The sequence below is a fragment of the Anguilla anguilla genome, chromosome 7, assembly GCF_013347855.1.
Source record: "Anguilla anguilla isolate fAngAng1 chromosome 7, fAngAng1.pri, whole genome shotgun sequence".
Lineage (NCBI taxonomy): Eukaryota > Metazoa > Chordata > Actinopteri > Anguilliformes > Anguillidae > Anguilla > Anguilla anguilla.
The window spans coordinates 37,270-57,500 of NC_049207.1; the positions used below are offsets into that span (position 1 = coordinate 37,270).

Below are 20,231 nucleotides of genomic sequence, written 5' to 3' on the forward strand. Positions count from 1 at the left end.
TGAAGTGCAACGATATGGAGTTACAATTTTCTCCAGATGAGGATCTCGTGTTTCTGCTACTGCTGTGTGAGCAAAGTGCAGCAAATCCTTAGAGTAGTGGGTAGGGCCAGATTGTGGGTGATGTTAAAACTAAACAAACAAATAAAACAAATCAACTAAATCAAACAAATTAAAGTTTGAAAGTACTGTATCTTCCAGAAGATATTGCGTTGTTTTGTTTTCGTTTTTTGCTTTTTTATTGTAATTTTTTTGTTTGTTTTTTATTTATTTATTTTTGCCCATGTTTGTATGCAGGCACAAGGGGTGGGTGGGGTGGTCATAATGGAGAGGTCTACTTGGTGTGTACAGTCAGATGATCTTTTGAAGATATAATGGAGCTGTCCCCTTAGCTGCCTGATAGGCTTGTGCCACTGAACTGTTCATTGGCTAGCGTCAATGTTTTCAGTTTTATGCGAGCTCGAATGGGTAGCCAGTGGGGGAAGATGAAATTGGGCAGTGACATATCTGAGTCTGGGGAGAAAAGAGTTATTTGTCATCAGCATAGCAATAATACGACAGGCCATGACAGACGGGAGAGTGCCAAGGACTGAACACCTGTTTCTGAAATTTAAAAACTGTTGACCAACCATAAAAGTGGGAGTAAATTATCGGCTAAGAAGCCTAGTCACATGACACGCCTTCGTCACGTGGTGCATGCCGGCCTAGCGTACGTAACGTATCGTCATGTGAGGCGTTTTGCTTGCGCGTCAATACTCCCAGCGTCTACTTGTACATGTCTATGGCGGGGCGGATCTGCTAGCTGGCTGTGCTTCTGTGTATTCATCCTGTTTCACACCCGTGTTTTTGATATGGCGGACGGTGAGCGATCACCGTTATTGTCGGATCTCGGTGACGGAGGTAATGGCGGTGTGTTACCTGGAATTACGCCGTATGGCCTGCCAACCAAACCGCAAAGTGAGTACGCTTTACTGTGGTCTTGATAGCGGTCAACTCGTTAGCTGTGGACAACAATGGTAGCCAGGGAGCTAACACTCCACGGTATACAGTTAGCCAGCTAGCAACGTCAGCGCTCACCTTCGGCCTCCATCGTAGTGTTGCGCAGGTAGCTATCCTGGATACCGTTCACATTTGCAGCTGTAGCTATGGTTACCGTTAACGTTTGCTGCAGTAGCTACCTAGCTATCATGATTACTGTTGTTAACATTTGCAGCAGTTGCTAGCTAAACATCTTCGCTTGCATGCGAATGATAATCCAGGAACCAACGCCGTTTTGTTATGGAGGCGCAAATCCATACGTCCGAATACATAAACCTCGTCCTCACGCAGATGGGTAGTCTGACTATCATTAGTTGGCCAGTTTACTCATTAGCCTGTTATAAACTCCGATATCAGCCAGTCAGCTGTTGAAACTGTCATACCCTTTACATGGCTGCAAGTTGGCTATCTAACGCTAGCTTGTTAGCTTAGTAATGTTACATTTTGGGCTGACTGGACTCGTGCATTGTAACTATAATAATGTTCATATTTCATTAACGTTATTTTGATGCTAGTAATAACTTAGTGGTCTGTCTTTGTTAGCGCTCCCTTTGTGATGCTCGGTTTATTGCAGCTATTAAAGCAGGTAAATAGCCGGCCTCTTAATGCTACATGAAATGTTGCAATTACAGAAGCCACTTGCTTGCATTATTGTCTGAACACGGATTTGCGGGATGTGGTCATTGGCAGGCTAGTTTGGAATGCTAGCTGCAATGCTTGATCCATTGACGTGCGTGTTAGCATGCAGACTTTGGATTTTTTTATGTACGAGCGATTGCACTTGCTGATTTAAACTATGTGTGGCGCTAACCTTATTTCAGCTTTTTATTTTCCAGCAATGAGGAAATAAATACTAACATTGCCTACGACAGCGGCTGATTTGATTTATAGCAATGTTTATAACCACTCCCAAAGCCGTTTAATCTTGTTCGATTATGCAACCAATCAGAATCGCCGTTGGGCGCAGGTTGTACTTTGTATTCGCGGCATTCTGGGAGATGTATTTCTGTATGGCAGATTTGGCTTCACTACAGGTATATGCCTCCAGATGCACATGTTTAGTATTTAATGCTGTTATTCTGTGCTTAATTTACTGCTATCCATATTGCTCCTTAATCAACACGTGTGGATCAGGTTCCTGTGGAATTATGGAATGCAAACATTTTCCCACTCTCCTGACCTCTTACACACTTCTGCAGATGTTGTTAGAATGGCCTCAACATAAGAGTTCAGGAATGGCCAGGACTCTTGAGCATGAGGGTTCAGTGTGTGATTCTGTAACTTTATTCAACTGCACTAAAGCTCCCCTGCCTAGTCTAACTGTGTCGCTGTACATTGACACCGTAACACTACAGTATCTGTGGTGCAGGCTACGTGCTGCAAAGGGTTTTGACTTTAATTCAGTCACAAAGGCAATGTCTGCATCACCACTGCTTTCATCTGACTCAGCTTTACCTGAGGGGGGTGCAAGGAACACTGTTACAACAATCAGTAAATGCTCATACAGCTCTCTCTGGCAGCCGTCCTACAGTCAGCTTTAAACTGCTGCATCTGTGCTCCTGCTGGAGCTGGAGCCATACATTTGTTTTTTGGCTGATTATGATACAAAGTTCTTTCTAAAAGAATCACCCGATTCCGATAGAAGGTATGGTCCAAAAGAATCGCCTAATTCAGACCACAAGTTCTGTTTAAAAGATTTGTCCAGTTCTGATAGCGAATACTGATTAAATGAATCAACAAGTACTAATGCAAATTTACATAACATTTGAAAATGTGCTATCAATATGTAGTACTAGTGCTATATTGCCCCTATTACGCCACCCATACAAAACCAGTGGATTTCTACCCCACTGTATTACCCGCAATCGCCCACCGTTTGCCAGCTCCCTACGCTTCTCAAATGCATGTAAATTAATCATTTATCACTTCTAAACCTCTAGCAGAAAAAGTTTGGGAGCATTGTGACTCACAAACACACACACACTGAACACTGCCACAAAATAATATGCATTTTGAATCTAACAATTCCGAAATGAGTCAGCAGAAGATGAGAGATACAGGGCTTAACTGCTGCGTCTCCCTGAGCATTTTATTTACATGGGTCACTGCTGTTTGCCGAGTGTTCCTGCATTGAGTGTACGGACATCGGTGTTTGGTGACATGTTTGCATTGAGTGTACGGACAGCGGGTTTGGTGACATGTTTGCATTGACTGTACGGACAGCGGGTTTGGTGACATGTTTGCATTGAGTGTACGGACAGCGGTGTTTGGTGACATGTTTGCCAGTGGTTGTTTTTTGAAAGGTTTGTGGGTTATTTGGACTGTACTACCTGCTGAAGATGCTAATGTTTAATGGCAGGTTGCAGAGAACAGGAAGCTGCTGGCGGCTGCATAAATGGGAAAGCTGAGGAGTGAGTAGCCAATCAGGGAAAAATCAAAGGTGTTAATTAAGCTCCCTCCTGCCCTCTCTCAGGTTTCCCGCCCTTTCCGAGCCCCTCCCAGCCCTCTGTGCTGCCAGGTGAAGACCCCCCCCCATACTCCCCCCTCACCTCTCCGGAGAGCGGGAGTGCGCCGGTCATCAGCTGCAGAGTGTGCCAGAGCCTCATCAGCGTGGAGGGCAAGATCCACCAGCATGTGGTCAAGTGTGGGGTGTGCAACGAAGCCACTGTGAGTTACACAGTCCTGCTGCACAGTAAAGGCTAATTTATGCTTCGGCGACAAAGTGTCGTACTACAAAGTGTTGGCCAGTAGAACTTTGTCGCGTGACGTTTTGCATTTATAGTTCAGCGACAGTACGCGTTGTTACTATAGCAACCAGACGCCAAGCCAATCAGAGGTTTGTTTACATTCCGCGAAAAATGGCAGCGCCACTAACGTTGTCATAAAATTTTTATCATAAAAGTCATAAAACTGCCTGACTTGTTTACATTTTGGACAGATGTGGCTAGTGGGTAAATCTATCGCTGTTTCGTCCAGCACTTTCGACACAAGCAACATCAGAAGCGCTATCCTAAAATTTCTTTCTGGCAGTTTTCACGGTCGGGAAAAACTTTATGACAACGTCGCCATGGCAACCTTTTTGCCTTCATTTCAGCCATCCAATCATAGCTGCGCGACACTTAAGACGGCGCCCGAACCTTACAAAAATCAGCAGGTACGCCACACCCGTCGCCAACCCTCTAAAAGTGTCGGCTTAACGTCAAAACTGTCGAATTTGCATTTTTGTCCCGCAACATGTCGCATGACACTTTGTCTCCGAAGCATAAATTAGCCTTTACAGTCCTGCTGCGCAGTTACACAGTCCTGCTGCACAGTTACTCTCCTGCTGCATAGTTACACAGTCCTGCTGTGCAGTTACACAGTCCTGCTGCACAGTTACACAGTCCTGCTTTGCAGTTACACAGTCCTGCTGCATAGTTACACAGTCCTGCTGTGCACTTACACAGTCCTGCTGCGCAGTTACTCTCCTGCTGCATGGTTACACAGTCCTGCTGCACAGTTACAGTCCTGCTGTGCAGTTACACAGTCCTGCTGTGCAGTTACACAGTCCTGCTGCGCAGTTACACAGTCCTGCTGCACGGTTACTCTCCTGCTGCATAGTTACACAGTCCTGCTACACAGTTATAGTGTTGCTGCACAGTTACACAGTCCTGCTGCACAGTTACAGTCCTGCTGCGCAGTTACTCTCCTGCTGCACAGTTACACAGTCCTGCTGCGCAGTTAGTGTTTCTGCACAGTTACACAGTCCTGCTGCACAGTTAGTGTTGCTGCACAGTTACACAGTCCTGCTGCACAGTTACAGTGTTGATGCACAGTTACACAGTCCTGCTGCACAGTTACAGTGTTGCTGCACAGTTACAGTGTTGCTGCACAGTTACACAGTCCTGCTGCACAGTTACAGTGTTTCTGCACAGTTACACAGTCCTGCTGCACAGTTAGTGTTGCTGCACAGTTACACAGTCCTGCTGCACAGTTACAGTGTTGCTGCACAGTTACACAGTTCTGCTGCACAGTTACTCTCCTGCTCCACAGTTACATAGTCCTGCTGCGCAGTTACTCTCCTGCTCCACAGTTACACAGTCCTGCTGCACAGTTACAGTGTTGCTGCACAGTTACACAGTCCTGCTCCACAGTTACACAGTCCTGCTGCACAGTTACAGTGTTGCTGCACAGTTACACAGTTCTGCTGCACAGTTACTCTCCTGCTCCACAGTTACACAGTCCTGCTGCGCAGTTACACAGTCCTGCTGCACAGTTACTCTCCTGCTCCACAGTTACACAGTCCTGCTGCACAGTTACACAGTCCTGCTGCGCAGTTACACAGTCCTGCTGCACAGTTGCACAGTTCTGCTGCACAGTTACTCTCCTGCTTTACAGTTACACAGTCCTGCTGCACAGTTACTCTCCTGCTGCACAGTTACACACTCCTGCTGCACAGTTACTCTCCTGCTGCATAGTTACTCTCTTGCTCCACAGTTACACAGTCCTGCTGCACAGTTACTCTCCTGCTCCACAGTTACACAGTCCTGCTGCAGTTACAGTGTTGCTGCGCAGTTACACAGTCCTGCTGCACAGTTACAGTGTTGATGCACAATTATGCAGTCCTGCTGCACAGTTACCCAGTGCACAAATCTGAAAGCACACCAGTACTTCCCCCAAGAATATATTTAAGATCTTTAGAAAAAAAAAGGTTAATGGATATTCTGCAGATCATATTCCTCATTTAACCGTATTACATCCTAATAATGCACAACCCTCGCCTGTAACACATTTATATCAGTCAATGTGAACCCCAAATGTAAAATATTTCAGTGTGGGTTTCTCTTATAATTCATCATACTACCCTTTCCCTCCCTACATCTGCCCCCCCCCCCCTCCTTTCTCCTTTACAGCCGATTAAAAATGCTCCTCCAGGGAAGAAGTATGTGCGCTGTCCCTGTAACTGCCTGCTCATCTGCAAGATCACCTCCCAACGCATTGCCTGCCCCCGCCCATACTGGTGAGGGGAGGGGGAGGGAGAGGGATAAGGGGAGGGAGGGAGAGGGAGGGGGAGAGGGGGAGGGGGATGGTTTTGTTCATGGTTTAGCTGTTCTAGGATCAGTGTGATGAGTGGTTCTGTGTTGCAGTAAGAGGATAATAAATCTGGGTCCAGTCCACCCGGGCCCGGCCAGCCCCGACCCGCAGCCCGCTGGAGCGCGGGTCACCTGTGGGCACTGCAGTAACACCTTTCTGGTAGGAGCCTTCATCAACATGAGCATTATCATCACCACCATTCTATTTAGACATTCTTATATAAATATAATGTATACCATGCAGTCCATAAGTATTTTGACAGCGGCGCATTTTTTGTTGTTTTGGTTCTGTACCAGCACAGACTGTCAGCTGCAACTTGCAGGTGTTTACATCCCTATGGGGTGATCACCCGTTTTGGTGGACCAAAATGAATTCTTGTGGGCTGCACCTTGAGTGTGCGCGTGCGTGCGTGTGCGTGCGTGCGTGTGCGTGTGTGTGCGCATGTGTGCGCGCGTGTGTGTGTGTGTGTGTGTGTGTATGTACATGCATATCGCTGATTAAAAGAATACAAATGGATTGAGACCCTGTTGTGCCAGCAGCAGAAATAAAAGATGTAAGGGAAAATTAAGGGTCATCATCTGACCCTGACCCTGACCCTGACCCTAACCCTAACCCTGACCCTAACCCTGACCCTGACCCAATTGTCACTGCGAGACTGTCTGTAAGACCAGTGCTTTAATGTTATCAAAAGAAGCAGCATCATCTTCTGTGCCAGTTCTGAGAACCCTTTATGTGGTTTGCTACTGTTTGCCGAAGAAATGTTCCAAGTACCTATGAAGTTTTGAAGGGCATGTTGTTTGGGGGGTGGATTGACCAGAAATGTTACAATATAGTACTACTGTATTAGCGTTTAATGCAGTTACATGAAATGAAGAAGTTTTGTAAAGCTGAGCAGCATAATTATTTGCACACCATGGGTTCTCAACCTCCTTTTATCCACTTACAGCTGGCTTCAGGCCTTGGGTTAGCCTGTGTCTGTGCCTGTGCCCATGCCCATGTGTGCCTGTGACTGTGTCTGCTTGTGACTGTGTCTGTGACTGACTGTGCTTGTGCCCGGCTGATGCTCAGTCTGCAGTGTGATGAGAAGTGGCAGCTGACCTGTTACTGTGGAGAGGAGTACGTGGTTGTCTGTGATCCTGAATTGATAGCAGAGTTTGCAGCAGAGAGTGTTGCTGATGAGTTCTGTTGGGCTGGAGTTACAGCAGAAGTGGAGCATTTGCGCAGAGGAAGCAATGCCAAGTCACCTCCTTTTCGGCTGACACATACGGTGTTACATATTGACCAACTACAGAGCTAAATTAAGAACTGACGGCATTCATTTGCTTCTTTTCTTCCAAACTCTTTTGCGTTTATACATCATGAAGTTTATTTTTGAAACAGTTTAGTAAAGCAGCATTAATGTGTTTGCAATGTTTCAGTGGACAGAGTTCACAGACCGAACACTGGCCCGATGCCCTCACTGCCGGAAAGTGTAAGTCTGTGTCTGTCGTCTGTCTGTCCCTACTACGCCCTGAGCATTACTGACACCCTACTACGCCCTGAGCATTACTCACACCCTGCTACGCCCTGAGCATTACGCACACCCTGCTACGCCCTGAGCATTACTCACACCCTGCTACGCCCTGAGCATTACGCACACCCTGCTACGCCCTGAGCATTACTCACACCCTACTACGCCCTGAGCATTACTCACACCCTGCTACGCCCTGAGCATTACGCACACCCTGCTACGCTCTGAGCATTACGCACACCCTACTACGCCCTGAGCATTACGCACACCCTGCTACGCCCTGAGCATTACTCACACCCTACTACGCCCTGAGCATTACTCACACTTTACTACACCCGGAGCATTACTGACACCCTACTACGCCCTGAGCATTACGCACACCCTTCTACGCCCTGAGTATTACTCACCCTACTAAACCATGAGCATTGCTCACTCCCTACTACGCCCTGAGCATTACTCACACCCTTCTACACCCTGAGCATTACTCACACCCTACTACGCCCTGAGCCTTACTCACACCCTACTACACCCTGAGCATTACCCACATCCTGCTACGCCCTGAGCATTACTCTCACCTTACTACACCCTGAGCATACCTTTTTACACAGCCTGAGCACCATTTGCACCTTACTATACTTCATTCGCCAAATTAGCCAGTTTACATTAATGATAGTTCCTGGAACCAGCTCAGGCTGCGATGGACGCTGGGAAAGTAACTCAGATGCAGGAGGAGAAGAACTAATCCTGCCTGGGAACTGTAGTCCTGTGGGTGTTTCACATAGCTTGCTTTTGTGTGTATATTCATGTTTATGAAAGGCAGGATTATGTCTGATAATATATGTACAAGTTTAAATGTGCCTTAATAAAAATGTGGTTAACTTGGTACATTTAAATTTCCTTCATTATAACGTACTATGTTCGTTTCAATGGTGCAGCTCTTCCATAGGTCGAAGATACCCGAGGAGGCGGAGCTTATGGTGCTTCCTGCTGTGTTTTCTCTTCAGCATTGCCACAGCCGGCCTGGTGGTGAGCACACATTGCTATAACAGCAGCAGTAATAATGTCTCATTGTTAGTTACATTGGTGAGAATAAAATAATTGTAGATTAGATCCTTAATTTACGCGTGTGTGTACGTGTGCATGTGCGTGAGTGTATGTTTGTGTGCATGCGTGTGTGTGTGTGCATGCATGTGCGTGTACGTGTGTGTCCGTGCTTGTACATGTGTGCGCGTGTGTATGTATGTACATGTACATGTGTGTGTACGTGTGTGCGTGTGTGTGTGTGTACGTGTGCATGTACATGTGTGTACGTGCATGCGTGTGTGTGTACATGTGTGTTTGTGCATGCACGTGCACATACATGTACACACACACGTACGCACGCTCATGAGCGTGCGTGCGTGCGTGTGTGTGTACATGTATGTGCCTGCGTGTCTGCAATGCCAGACATGCTATAACAGCAGCTTAACTGTCACAGCTTCAGAGTCAGGGTGAAGCAGATGAAGCTGGAGGTGGAAGAGTGCAGTGCAGACTGTGTGTGTCTCTCCCACAGGCTGGAACATGGAAACAGGCTCAGCGTTACGGAGGAATCTACGCTTCCTGGGCCTTCCTCCTCCTGCTGGTCCTGCTCAGTCTGGCCAGAGCTCTGTACTGGGTCTGCATGAGAATCAGCCAGCCCATACACAGCCTGACATAGAGAGAGAGGGGAGAGAGGAGGGGGGTGGAGGGGAGGGGAGGGGAGGGGAGGGGAGGGGAAGGGAAGGGAAGGGAAGGGGAGGGGAGGGGGGGGGGGGGCGGAGGGGCGGTGTGTGGGTGAGATGGTGAGGGATGGATGGATGGATGGATGGATGAATGGATAGAGATTGTTAAAGAATGCATACACACGGGCAGGTAAACCCTGAAACTGCGTTCAGCCTGATGTACAAACAGGACTCGTAATTCTGTGAGGGCAAATTGCATTTCTCCCTTCCTTGAACTGCCCCTAACCCTGACCCGTATGCCCTGGCCCTTGTGCTGTATTCTCCCACAGCTATAATCCACTGTTTCATTCCATTTTATTCAGCATTATCTATTTTTTATTTTTTAGAGGTGCAGTAAAATGCCCCACGACTTGCTTGTTTTGCCCTCAGTCTCCCTCTCAGTCCTCCTGCTCCACACCCCTAACCTGCCCCCATGGGTGAACCCTAAAACAAATCTGTCCTGAACCCTGTCTGTAGTCTGTCTCTCTGAGTGATATGTTCTGCTCTTATTAAATTACATCCACAAGTACATGGATACACACAGTAGCACACTCTCTCGCACACTCACACACTAGCATGCACGCTCTCGCACACTAGCACACGATCTCACACACTCACACGCTAGCATGCACGCTCTCGTGCATAGCATGCATGCTCTCGCACACTCACACACTAGCACACGCACTCACACACGCACACGCCCACACACCAACACACACGCTCACACACTAGCAAGCACGCATGCACTCACACGCACTCATTCACACACACATGCCCACACACGCTCACACACTAGCATGCACACACACTAACACGCACACTTACACACACACGCACTCACACACACGCACATGCTCACACACACAGGCATATTCACACATGCACACACACTCAACCACACTCTCTCGCACATACACACACGCACACACACACACACACACACAGAGCAGCAGCATAGCCTTCCTGAAGTGCTAACCATGTTTTTTGTAAATTTAAATATTATTTTTTATTGCTGTATCAATTGTACATAATTGTTTTATTTTGGTATTTTAATCTTCATTTGAAGAAACATGTTGCACTACATCTATGGATAAATCATTTACAGAATTCTGTTTTGGTAATTTTCATTCTTGTACATTCTTTTTTAAAAAATATATAGAATATTGTTGGTTCCTAACCACTGTGAACTTGACTGCTGAGCGTGTGTGTGTGTGTGAGTGTGTGTGTGTGTGTACACATTCGTGTGCGTGAGTGTGTGTGCGTGTTTGGGTGAGGAAGTAGGATTGGCATTACCCAGCAGATGTAAATATTCTGTGCTTACCTGTGCTTGCCTTGGTAATCAGGTGGGGAGGAGAGTTCTGTACTAATGAAAGTCATTGTGAATTATAAAATTATGATCATGGCATTGGTGAAGATTTTAATATTAACGTCATAAGAATGGAGTCATTAATTAGGATTGAATTGTAGCTGTGGAATTACTACACTGATTCTCTCAATGAGCACAAGGTTTGAGATGATCGTTGTGAAAATAGTTCTGTGAAGAGATGGACTACATGCACACTGAGGCCTCACTGCCCTGTGAAAGCATGCTCTGTGAAAGCTCGCTCTCTGAAAGCTCGCTGTCTGAAAGCGGGCTCTGTGAAAGCGGGCTCTGTGAAAGCAGGCTCTGTGAAAGCCGGCTCTGTGAAAGCAGGCTCTGTGAAAGCTCGCTGTCTGAAAGCGGGCTCTGTGAAAGCAGGCTCTCTGAAAGCTCGCTGTCTGAAAGCGGGCTCTGTGAAAGCTCGCTGTCTGAAAGCGGGCTCTGTGAAAGCAGGCTCTGTGAAAGCGGGCTCTCTGAAAGCAGGCTCTGTGAAAGCCGGCTCTGTGAAAGCAGGCTCTGTGAAAGCTCGCTGTCTGAAAGCGGGCTCTGTGAAAGCTCGCTCTCTGAAAGCAGGCTCTGTGAAAGCGGGCTCTCAGAAAGCGGGCTCTGTGAAAGCGGGCTCTCAGAAAGCGGGCTCTGTGAAAGCTTGCTGTCTGAAAGCGGGCTCTGTGAAAGCGGGCTCTGTGAAAGCTTGCTGTCTGAAAGCGGGCTCTGTGAAAACGGGCTCTGAAAGCAGGCTCTGTGAAAGCGGGCTCTGTGAAAGCTCGCTGTCTGAAAGCAGGCTCTCTGAAAGCGGGCTCTGTGAAAGCGGGCTCTGAAAGCGGGCTCTGTGAAAGCTCGCTGTCTGAAAGCGGGCTCTGTGAAAGCTCGCTGTCTGAAAGCGGGCTCTGTGAAAGCTCGCTGTCTGAAAGCGGGCTCTGTGAAAGCTCGCACTCTGAAAGCAGGCTCTGTGAAAGCTTGCTGTCTGAAAGCAGGCTCTGTGAAAGCTCGCTGTCTGAAAGCAGGCTCTCTGAAAGCAGGCTCTGTGAAAGCAGTCTCTGTGAAAGCAGTCCAGTGCTTCTGTATCTGTGTTCTACAGCCATGTCCTGAGTGAGGAGCATCACTGATAATAAACGCTGCTCTTTTCATACATGCTGGCTCAGTCTCCAGTGCGTTACTTCAGCCACTCATCACCATGAAAAATCGACCCGGGAAATTAGATGTAATCACAACCATAGTAATAACATCTTTAAAAGAATGAAACAAACAGTTGCGTGTGGCACAGTTGTAGTATATGTACAGGAGGTTACCGCTGGCAACAGGTTATTTACCAAAGACTGACAAAACCCCTCCTCCATGCATGGTAGTGTGTAAGTACCAACCCCCCCTCGCATGGTAATGTGTAAGTATCAACCGCCCCCCCCGCATGGTAGTGTCTAAGTATCAACCCCCCCTCGCATGGTAATGTGTAAGTATCAACCCCGCCCCTTGCATGGTAATGTGTAAGTATCAACTCCCCCCCCCCCCCCCCCCCCGCATCAAAGCATCAAATCACCTTCAAATGTCTGGGGAACATATCACTCTCACCAGCGCCAGCCTGTCTGAGACATAAATGTTGTTTTTTTATTAAACCCCATTAACTCATAACTTAACCCTTTAAAAATTTAATTGCAAAAATGTATTCATGAACGAATGAACAGTGTTAATAAACCACTGGGTCTTTACACCCAAAGCCAATAGCCTAGATATTTAAAGTATTCACTAAAAACAACAATCGCCTGCTCGCTGAATGCATGTAAACGGATGATGCTCAGGCAGAACATCCAAGCTTGATTTTTTTTTTTTTAGTTTGGAATGGATGACGTTGCAGTTTCTGTGGTCCAGCGCGATCCAGTTTGAAGTTCAGGTTGCAAAAGATGCGAAACAAGCGTGACAGCAGTAGCAGTCCTCACGAGCGTGCCCGTGCATGTGAGTGAGGATTTACTGCGTATCCGTGCATTCACTTCCGCCTGTCAGTCACACCGCAGCAAAGCTCCATAGCGGCGCTGAGCTGAAATCATAGCGTGTTACAGTTATGTTTGTGAATCACTGTTCCTGACATATCACGACTGAAATGTATTATCGTTAAAAAAATACTCCAAACTCCAATACACTACCCCAACCCTAGCCTATGTATGCTCCATCAGCAATACAATTCAAGTCTCCCTAATTATTAAGGTTTTTAAGAGAATCTGCATTTGAAATCTTTGAAATTACGATCGTCATGTTGGTTCTGTTACTCTACAAATCAAGTGTTAGCGCCTGCGATAGATTGGTGACCTGTCCAGGGTGTATTCCTGCTTCTCGCCCAATGCGTGCTGGGATAGGCTCCAGCACACCCTGCGACCATGACTAGGAATAAGCGGGTATGGAATGGATGGATGGCCTTCTGCCGGCGTGTCAGCAAATACCGGAAATGTTGAAAGCGTGGTCCTGATGCTGCGACGTGCTGAGCAGAAAATACACCAGATGGGATGTGTGCATGTGAAGCAGACCTGCGCTTCCGTGACTGCGGTCTCTGTGCCGTAATGTAGTAGCGCACTGGACTTCTAATGCAGGGGCTTTGGGTTCGAGTACCAGCAGAGGGTTATGGGGAATGTTTGTATGTGTTTATATCTGGGAAGTTTTCTTTTAGTTTTACGATACATACTTTTAAGTTTTGTAACTGTACTCGTCATATGTTGGAAATCCATCCATAAAACAAAACCTCTATCTCAGACATAATTATTTTCATTAGGTTGAATGTGGAATGTATTCAAAAATGAATTATTATTGAAACAAGGTGCAAATTCATTCCAAAGGTAAGGAAAAAACTAAAAACAATCTCTTCTGTGGATGACTAAATCTATGTGTGACAGATTAAAACGTCTCAAACTACTTAAAAAAACTTAAGATGGGCTGCTCAGAAACTAATAGGATTGAATATGGAATTACGTAATGTGTGCCAAAGTTAAAAAAGAAATAAGGGTAGCTAAAAGGTATTTTTAAAAACCAATTTCCCAAGATGTATAGAGAAATCCAAAAAGTTTTTTTTCAGTACCGTAGAAGAAAACGGAAACTTAAGGATGAGGTAAGGTGTTTAAAAATAAGGACGGAGTTATGCCGAATAATAAAAAATCTATTGCTGATACCTAATAGTGTTTTACTAGTGAGAATACAAAAGGTATGCCAATAGGGGCATCCTCAACACAGTGTCATAGATAAATGAAAGGAATAAAAAAACTGAGGATCATGTGGTAAAAATAGCAAAAACTACAGAGTCTACAGGCCCTGATGGGATCTATTTATGGAACTAGCTAAAATTTATTACAGACCTCTGACAGCTATTTTTATTCAGTCCTTTAATACAGGTAAAATACCAGATGATTGGGAACATGGCAGTATAATGCTAATATATGAGAGGTTACCCTACTGACCCTGGAAATTACAGACCTGTCAGTTTAACTTGCATTGTATGTAAAATACTTGAATCTATCATTAGAAACTAATTTGTATTATTCCTTGAAAACAGTAGTATTTTAAGAGATAGCCTGCACGGGTTTCGCAAGTGGAGGTCATGTCCAACTAACCTCTTTTTTGAGGAGGCTACGTAATTCTACAACCTGGATCGGGGCTTTTGATAAAGTCCCAAATAAGAGGCATATAATAAAAATGAAATCAGTAGGAATCACAGGAGTCATAGCAAAGGTGGAGTAGAATTGATTGCACAGCCAAACAAAAAGTTTCATATCAGGAGGAATTGCATCTGAGCATGGTCCAGTACAAAGTGGAGTCCCACAGGGATCAGTACTTGGGCATTTACTCTTCTTCATTTATATAAATGACTTTACTACAAAGAACAGTAGTAAAGTAGTAACGTTTCATTTGCAGATGATACAAAAACAGGAGGCCAGGCAAATACACTGCAATCTACCAGGATAATTCAAGAAGATCTGAACAGAATCAAGAAGTGGACTGAAACATGGCAGGTGACATTCAATACAGCCAAATGCGAAGTTATGCATGTGGGGAAAAATGATGTAAGACAGGACTATTTCATTTCTGTAGAGGTTCCTCCTGAGATTTCTTCTCATGCATGTGTGTGAATGTGTGCACATGCATGTGTAAGTGTGTGCACGTGTATGCATGTGTTTTTGTGCATGCATGTATGTGCCTGTGTATGTTTGTGCATGCATGTAGTATTGTGTGTGTGTGTGTGTGTGTGTGTGTGTGTGATAGCGTGTTTCTGTGTGTGTGTGTGTGTGTGTGTGCGCGTGCAAGTGTGTCTGTTTGTGAGTGTATGAGTTTTGAGTACAAGTGTGTGTGTGTGCGCGTGAGTGTGTGTACATGTTTGTGTGTACGTGCGTGTGTATATGTGTGTGTCAGTATATGTGTGTGTGTGTGTATGTGTCTGTGTGTGAGTGTGTGTGTGATAGAGACAGAGACAGACAGAGTGGGTGCATGTGTATGCGTACATGTGTGTGAGTATATGCGTGTAAGTGAGTGTGTGAGACAGACAGACAGAGTGGGTGCATGTGTATGCATACATGTGTGTGAGTATATGCGTGTAAGTGAGTGTGTGATAGACAGACAGACAGAGTGGGTGGATGTGTAATTGTTGTGTCAGTGAAGTGAAAGTGCCTGGGGGATATAACTGTCATGAAGGGGAAGAAACAGGTTTACAGGCTGCCTCCTCCCTCATCCCCCTCTCCATTTACACTCCTCCCTCACCCCCTCTCAATTTACACTCCTCCCTCACCCCCTCTCCAATTACACTCCTCTTTCTAGGTGCATGTGTGTGTGCAAGTATGCCTGTATATGTGAGTGTATAAGTGTGAGTATGTGTGTGTGTGTGTGTGTGTGAAAGTATCTGTGTGTAATAGCATGTGTGTGATAGTGTATGTGATAATGTGTGCATATGTTTGTAAAATACAGTGTGTGTATGTTTGTTTGCCTGTTTATGAGAGTGTTTGAGTGTGTGTACATGTGCATGTATATGTGTGTGATGGTGTGCGTGCTTGCGTGCATGCGAGTGCGCGTGTGTGTGCGCAGGTATTCAGGTTAGATGTGGCAGTGCCGATGGGCGTGGCTATTTTCTGCATTCCGCAGGAAGACTGAGCAGTTGTGCCTGGTACATGTGACTAAGACAGGGTGTGAATATGTACAAATATAAAAAATCAAAGCACTCATGAACTAATCAAGCAAATGCCATTCTCTACAAAACATTGTGACTGAAAAAGGTTATTGGCTTTACAAAAATATATCTGTTATGAAGTCAGAATTGCATCAGTGGGTTCATCTTTAACTGATCAGGTTTTATTTACTCTTGAACTTTTTAAAAATAAGACATAAATATGATTGTTTGACTGTAATGTTAACAGGAGAAAACCAGGAAGATCAAGTGGCAGAAGACAAATATATTTTGTTGTCTAACAAGCAAAACCATTGTAAAACCACCACAACTACAGGAAGAACTGAATGCAACTAGAGAGAAACCAGTTCCCCTGACTAGAGTGAAACGGCAACTACAATCTGCTGGTCTAAATGGGTGTGTATCTACAAAAAAGCCCTTGCTATGTACTATTAACAAAAATACAGAGTCTAGAGGGCCAAGCACCATCAGCACTGGACCTAAAAGATTGGGGACAGGCAGAATCAGCTCCTTTAAGACTAGCAGACCTTGGCTGCCGTTTCCCCACCTCAGACTTTGCAAATTGATTGGATAGACTTCCAATAATAAATTTAATTGTAATTAAAGTGAAAAGAGGCTATTTTCGAGGAAAGCCGTGATTATTTTTAAGTAAAAGTAATCTCTTGCAATTGTGCAATGTGCAATTGTAGGTAGAAACTGAAAAAAAAATGTATGTGTTGAAAAATGTATCAATGAATGTGCATGTATTAACTGAATTCTTGAATTCTGCTTTACCTACAGTCTTTTTTTTAAACTACAGGTGGCCTACTACTTTTGGCCTGTACATATATATATGTAAACACGCCATGCCCACTAATGTAACAGTCAGTTCATGAAAATAGTGTATAAAGGTTATTATGCAGACATTTTGCTAATGAACCCTACATTAGTACATCTGGGGGAAATAACTTGCAACATTCCCACAAACACCCTTTTAAACACATATGAAGTCCTGTCTCCTGGTCCTGGCTAACTTTCTTAACATCTTTCAGTCAAGGTTAATATATCAGTTCTGTTAAAGGCTTGAGTCTGGGGAGCAGCTCTTTTGTTATTATTATTAATAATAATAATAATAATAATAATAATAATTAAAGCCGCAGGCGACGTTGGGAGGGGTCCAAGCATTGGCACTATCGCGCCCCCTATGGAACAATTTTAAAATGGTTTTGTCCTCATGATCATATACCTTCACCGAACATATCTACTGAATATCATGATGATTGTATAAAATATTGATGACTTATGGCCAATTTTGTGCTAAGAGACGCTGTCGGATGACTTAGTTGGGTCACCATGGATGTGTCCTGGCCACTTGCCATAAAGGCCTTCACTATGTCGTAACACTTAGATGGCATGTCATAATATAGCCCAGCGTGTATGTAGAGCTGCAGCGCTTCCGTGCCACAACTAAAAAAGGTGTCAGACTAGTGTTGTCACGATACTAAACTTTTGACTGTGATACCAATACGATACTCGATACTGAAATGATACTCGAAACTTAAATGACACTGATTCGATACTCGGTACCTAACAATACTGAAATTACCTTAATAGATCAGAAACGTAATGTCCACAAGGGATGACCTCATTTTCAAATTCATGGTTTATTAACAACCTTTAAGTTGAAGCCTGTTCAAAATATTAATAAGCATATGCCTATAGTGTTACAACACTAAAAAAGAAAATAATATATTAAATATATTTCAAAAATTAAAGAATTGTAAACTAAATAATCTTTAAACAGGTCTTTCACTTTTAAATGGATCTAAAAACAGCATATTTTAATAACAATACAGCATCTTCCTATAATAAAATATTTCCAAATTAGAACACCTATTGCTACTGAAGTGTACCGAGTCGAAGCTTGCGCTGTATCAAGGAAGGGAATACACAAGTGCGCGTCACCTGACTTGGCTACCTTAGCTGCTACTGCCATCTAGTGAAGATTCTGACAAATTACACCTTCCATCCTCTCAATCAGTACTGCGGGAGACACATTTCCCTGGCTTTTACATTTGACCTAAAAGTACCCAACGTCGGAAAATTCTAATACCACACCGTTTTTTTTTAAGTACCAAAATGGTGCTGAAGTTTCGGTATACCGTGCAACACTACGTCAGACACATATTCCAATCCATTGCTCAGCTTAGCAGAGAATGCACATTTCAGAGCGCCTCAGAGACAGATAGAATAATAATACATATTTCAAATAATAAATACGACATTGAAAAAAACAAAACAAAAAACAAAATATCAACTCACCATCCCTGCTGCCTGCGTGCTGCCTGCAGAGTACCATATTATTAATTTCGACATTGGCAGACTACAGCATAAATTGCGTCTTTTGTTTATATTCAATATTAGTAATTGCAGCGAGAAACTGCAGCTGTAGACATAAGAAAGTTTGTTATATTTTGAGCAGTAATACTTACATAGCAATGATGAAATTTTATGTGTTCAGTAGATAGAGACAGAGACAGTAAATCAATGATACTATCTGCTTCTGTTTTACTCCAGAAAACGATGTCAGATAGGTCTATCAGCAAACATATGGCTTAGTTATGCCCAGAAGTCCTCAGTAATAACAGTATTTTCCAAGAAATTATGAAAAATCGTTGACAACGTTTCGTTAGGTGCAGCGTCTTTACTGCTACCCCAGAGTGAATCCGTAAGTGAATGCGATGATAAGAAAATTTTCGGTTACGCTGACTGATAAAACGCTATTCCAAAAGCAAAATCAGAAATGTTATACATAGTTAGAAAGCTTATACTCTCACTTACTGAATAAATTAATTGTCAATCAAAACAGGCTGTACTAAAAAGGGCGACAACGCCGTAAACAACAGGTGTGGTATTACGCACAGCTACTTTTGAAGGTACCCAGGCATCACAGATGAGCGTATATTTCAAAAAGGTATTGTCTAAGACAATATATGACCACTCAGTCTCAAAAGGGACATCTCTACGCGTAAAACCAATGGTAAGGTTGTATATTTATTCAATATATAGTCCCAGATATTGACCCTAGAATGATATGGTTTCATTTTTTAAAAAGTTGTCTCGTTTATTTCCTTACTCAGTGAGCAGCGTTTTCACTGCTGTATTGGCATATCTTAGGGCTATTGTTTTATCTTGTTGCTATGACGGAATACGATTTTTGAGTGGTGAAAGAATATTTTTATGAATGCCCAGATACATAATATTGTCCATTATGAAGTTCAGATCCTCCCCTCACTGATAAAAACTAGACCCGATGGTGTCGGATTACTTAGTTACGTCGCCATGTATGTCTTCTAGCCGCTTGCCGTAAAGGAGATTACTAGATGTCATAACACCTTAGATGTGGAGCTACAGCTCTTCCGCACCACAACTAATAAAAAAGTCCAAATGGCGGGCAAACAATATGGCGGACATAGGTGATCCCAACACATTCAAATGTATCGGTCGATGAAGTTTTGTGTTGATCTGACTTATGGTGTGGGAGTTATGGCCTTTTAAAGTATGACCCTTTGTTATAGCGCCACCATCTGGCCGACATAGGTGATTTGTAGTGCCTGAGTAGTGGGGGGGCCATAGGCCCACCTACCAAATTTGGTTGCTCTAGGACTTATGGTTGCTGAGCCTCAGACACTTTTAGCAGAGAAAAATAAGAATAATAATAATCCTAACAGATACAATAGGGTTCCACCAGCTTCGCTGCTTGTAATAACTAGACAATTCCTGCAGAAATTGTGAAGTGTGGTTGCTACCAATGCAAAGTCAACTTTGTTGAACAGAGTGAACCATGCGAAGTAGTTGGTATGTTGTTCTAGGAAGTTGTTTGGGTGGTGTCTAGGGTGTTGCTAGGCCACTGCTATGGAGGTCTAGGCGGTTGCTAGGGTGTTACTAGGTGGTTGCTATGGAGTTCTAGGCAGTTGCTAGCATGTTAATACGTGGTTGCTATGGTGTTCTAGGTGGTTGCTAGGGTGTTGCTAGGTAGTTGATATGGTGTTCTAGGTGGTTGCTAGGGTGTTGCTAGGTGGTTGCTATGGAGTTCTAGGTGGTTGCTAGGTGGTTGCTATGGAGTTTTATGCAGTTGCTAGGGTGTTCTAGGTGGTTGCTAGGGTGTTGCTAAGTGGTTGCTATGGAGTTCTAGGAGGTTGCTAGGGTGTTGCTAGGTGGTTGCTATGGTATTCTATGAGGTTGCTAGGTTGTTGCTATGATGTTCTAGGTGGTTGCTAGGGTGTTGCTAGATGTTTGTTATGGAGTTCTAGGCAGTTGCTAGGGTGTTATTAGGTGGTTGCTATGGTGTTCTATGAGGTTTCTAGGGTGTTGCTACGATGTTCT

The 20,231-nt window shown here is 44.4% G+C and overlaps 2 protein-coding genes across 2 annotated transcripts in view; both read left to right on the forward strand.

Annotated features, from left to right (window-relative positions):
- Positions 1 to 685: 685 nt before the first annotated feature.
- Positions 686 to 9,339, forward strand: LOC118231305 (type I phosphatidylinositol 4,5-bisphosphate 4-phosphatase-A). Its single transcript, XM_035424998.1, has 7 exons — positions 686 to 954; positions 3,509 to 3,702; positions 5,928 to 6,034; positions 6,162 to 6,267; positions 7,527 to 7,579; positions 8,554 to 8,644; positions 9,171 to 9,339. The coding sequence occupies exons 1-7, from the start codon at positions 849 to 851 to the stop codon at positions 9,312 to 9,314; spliced, it is 801 nt and encodes a 266-aa protein (XP_035280889.1). The 5' UTR covers positions 686 to 848; the 3' UTR covers positions 9,315 to 9,339.
- A 2,932-nt stretch (positions 9,340 to 12,271) lies between these two features.
- LOC118232652 (nectin-4-like) overlaps positions 12,272 to 20,231 on the forward strand; it is a 32,408-nt gene continuing 24,448 nt past the window's right edge. Inside the window, exon 1 of the mRNA XM_035427742.1 lies at positions 12,272 to 14,703. Within this exon, the coding sequence (XP_035283633.1) occupies positions 14,697 to 14,703 (7 nt within the window). The 5' untranslated portion in view covers positions 12,272 to 14,696. The remainder of the gene's footprint in view (positions 14,704 to 20,231) is intronic.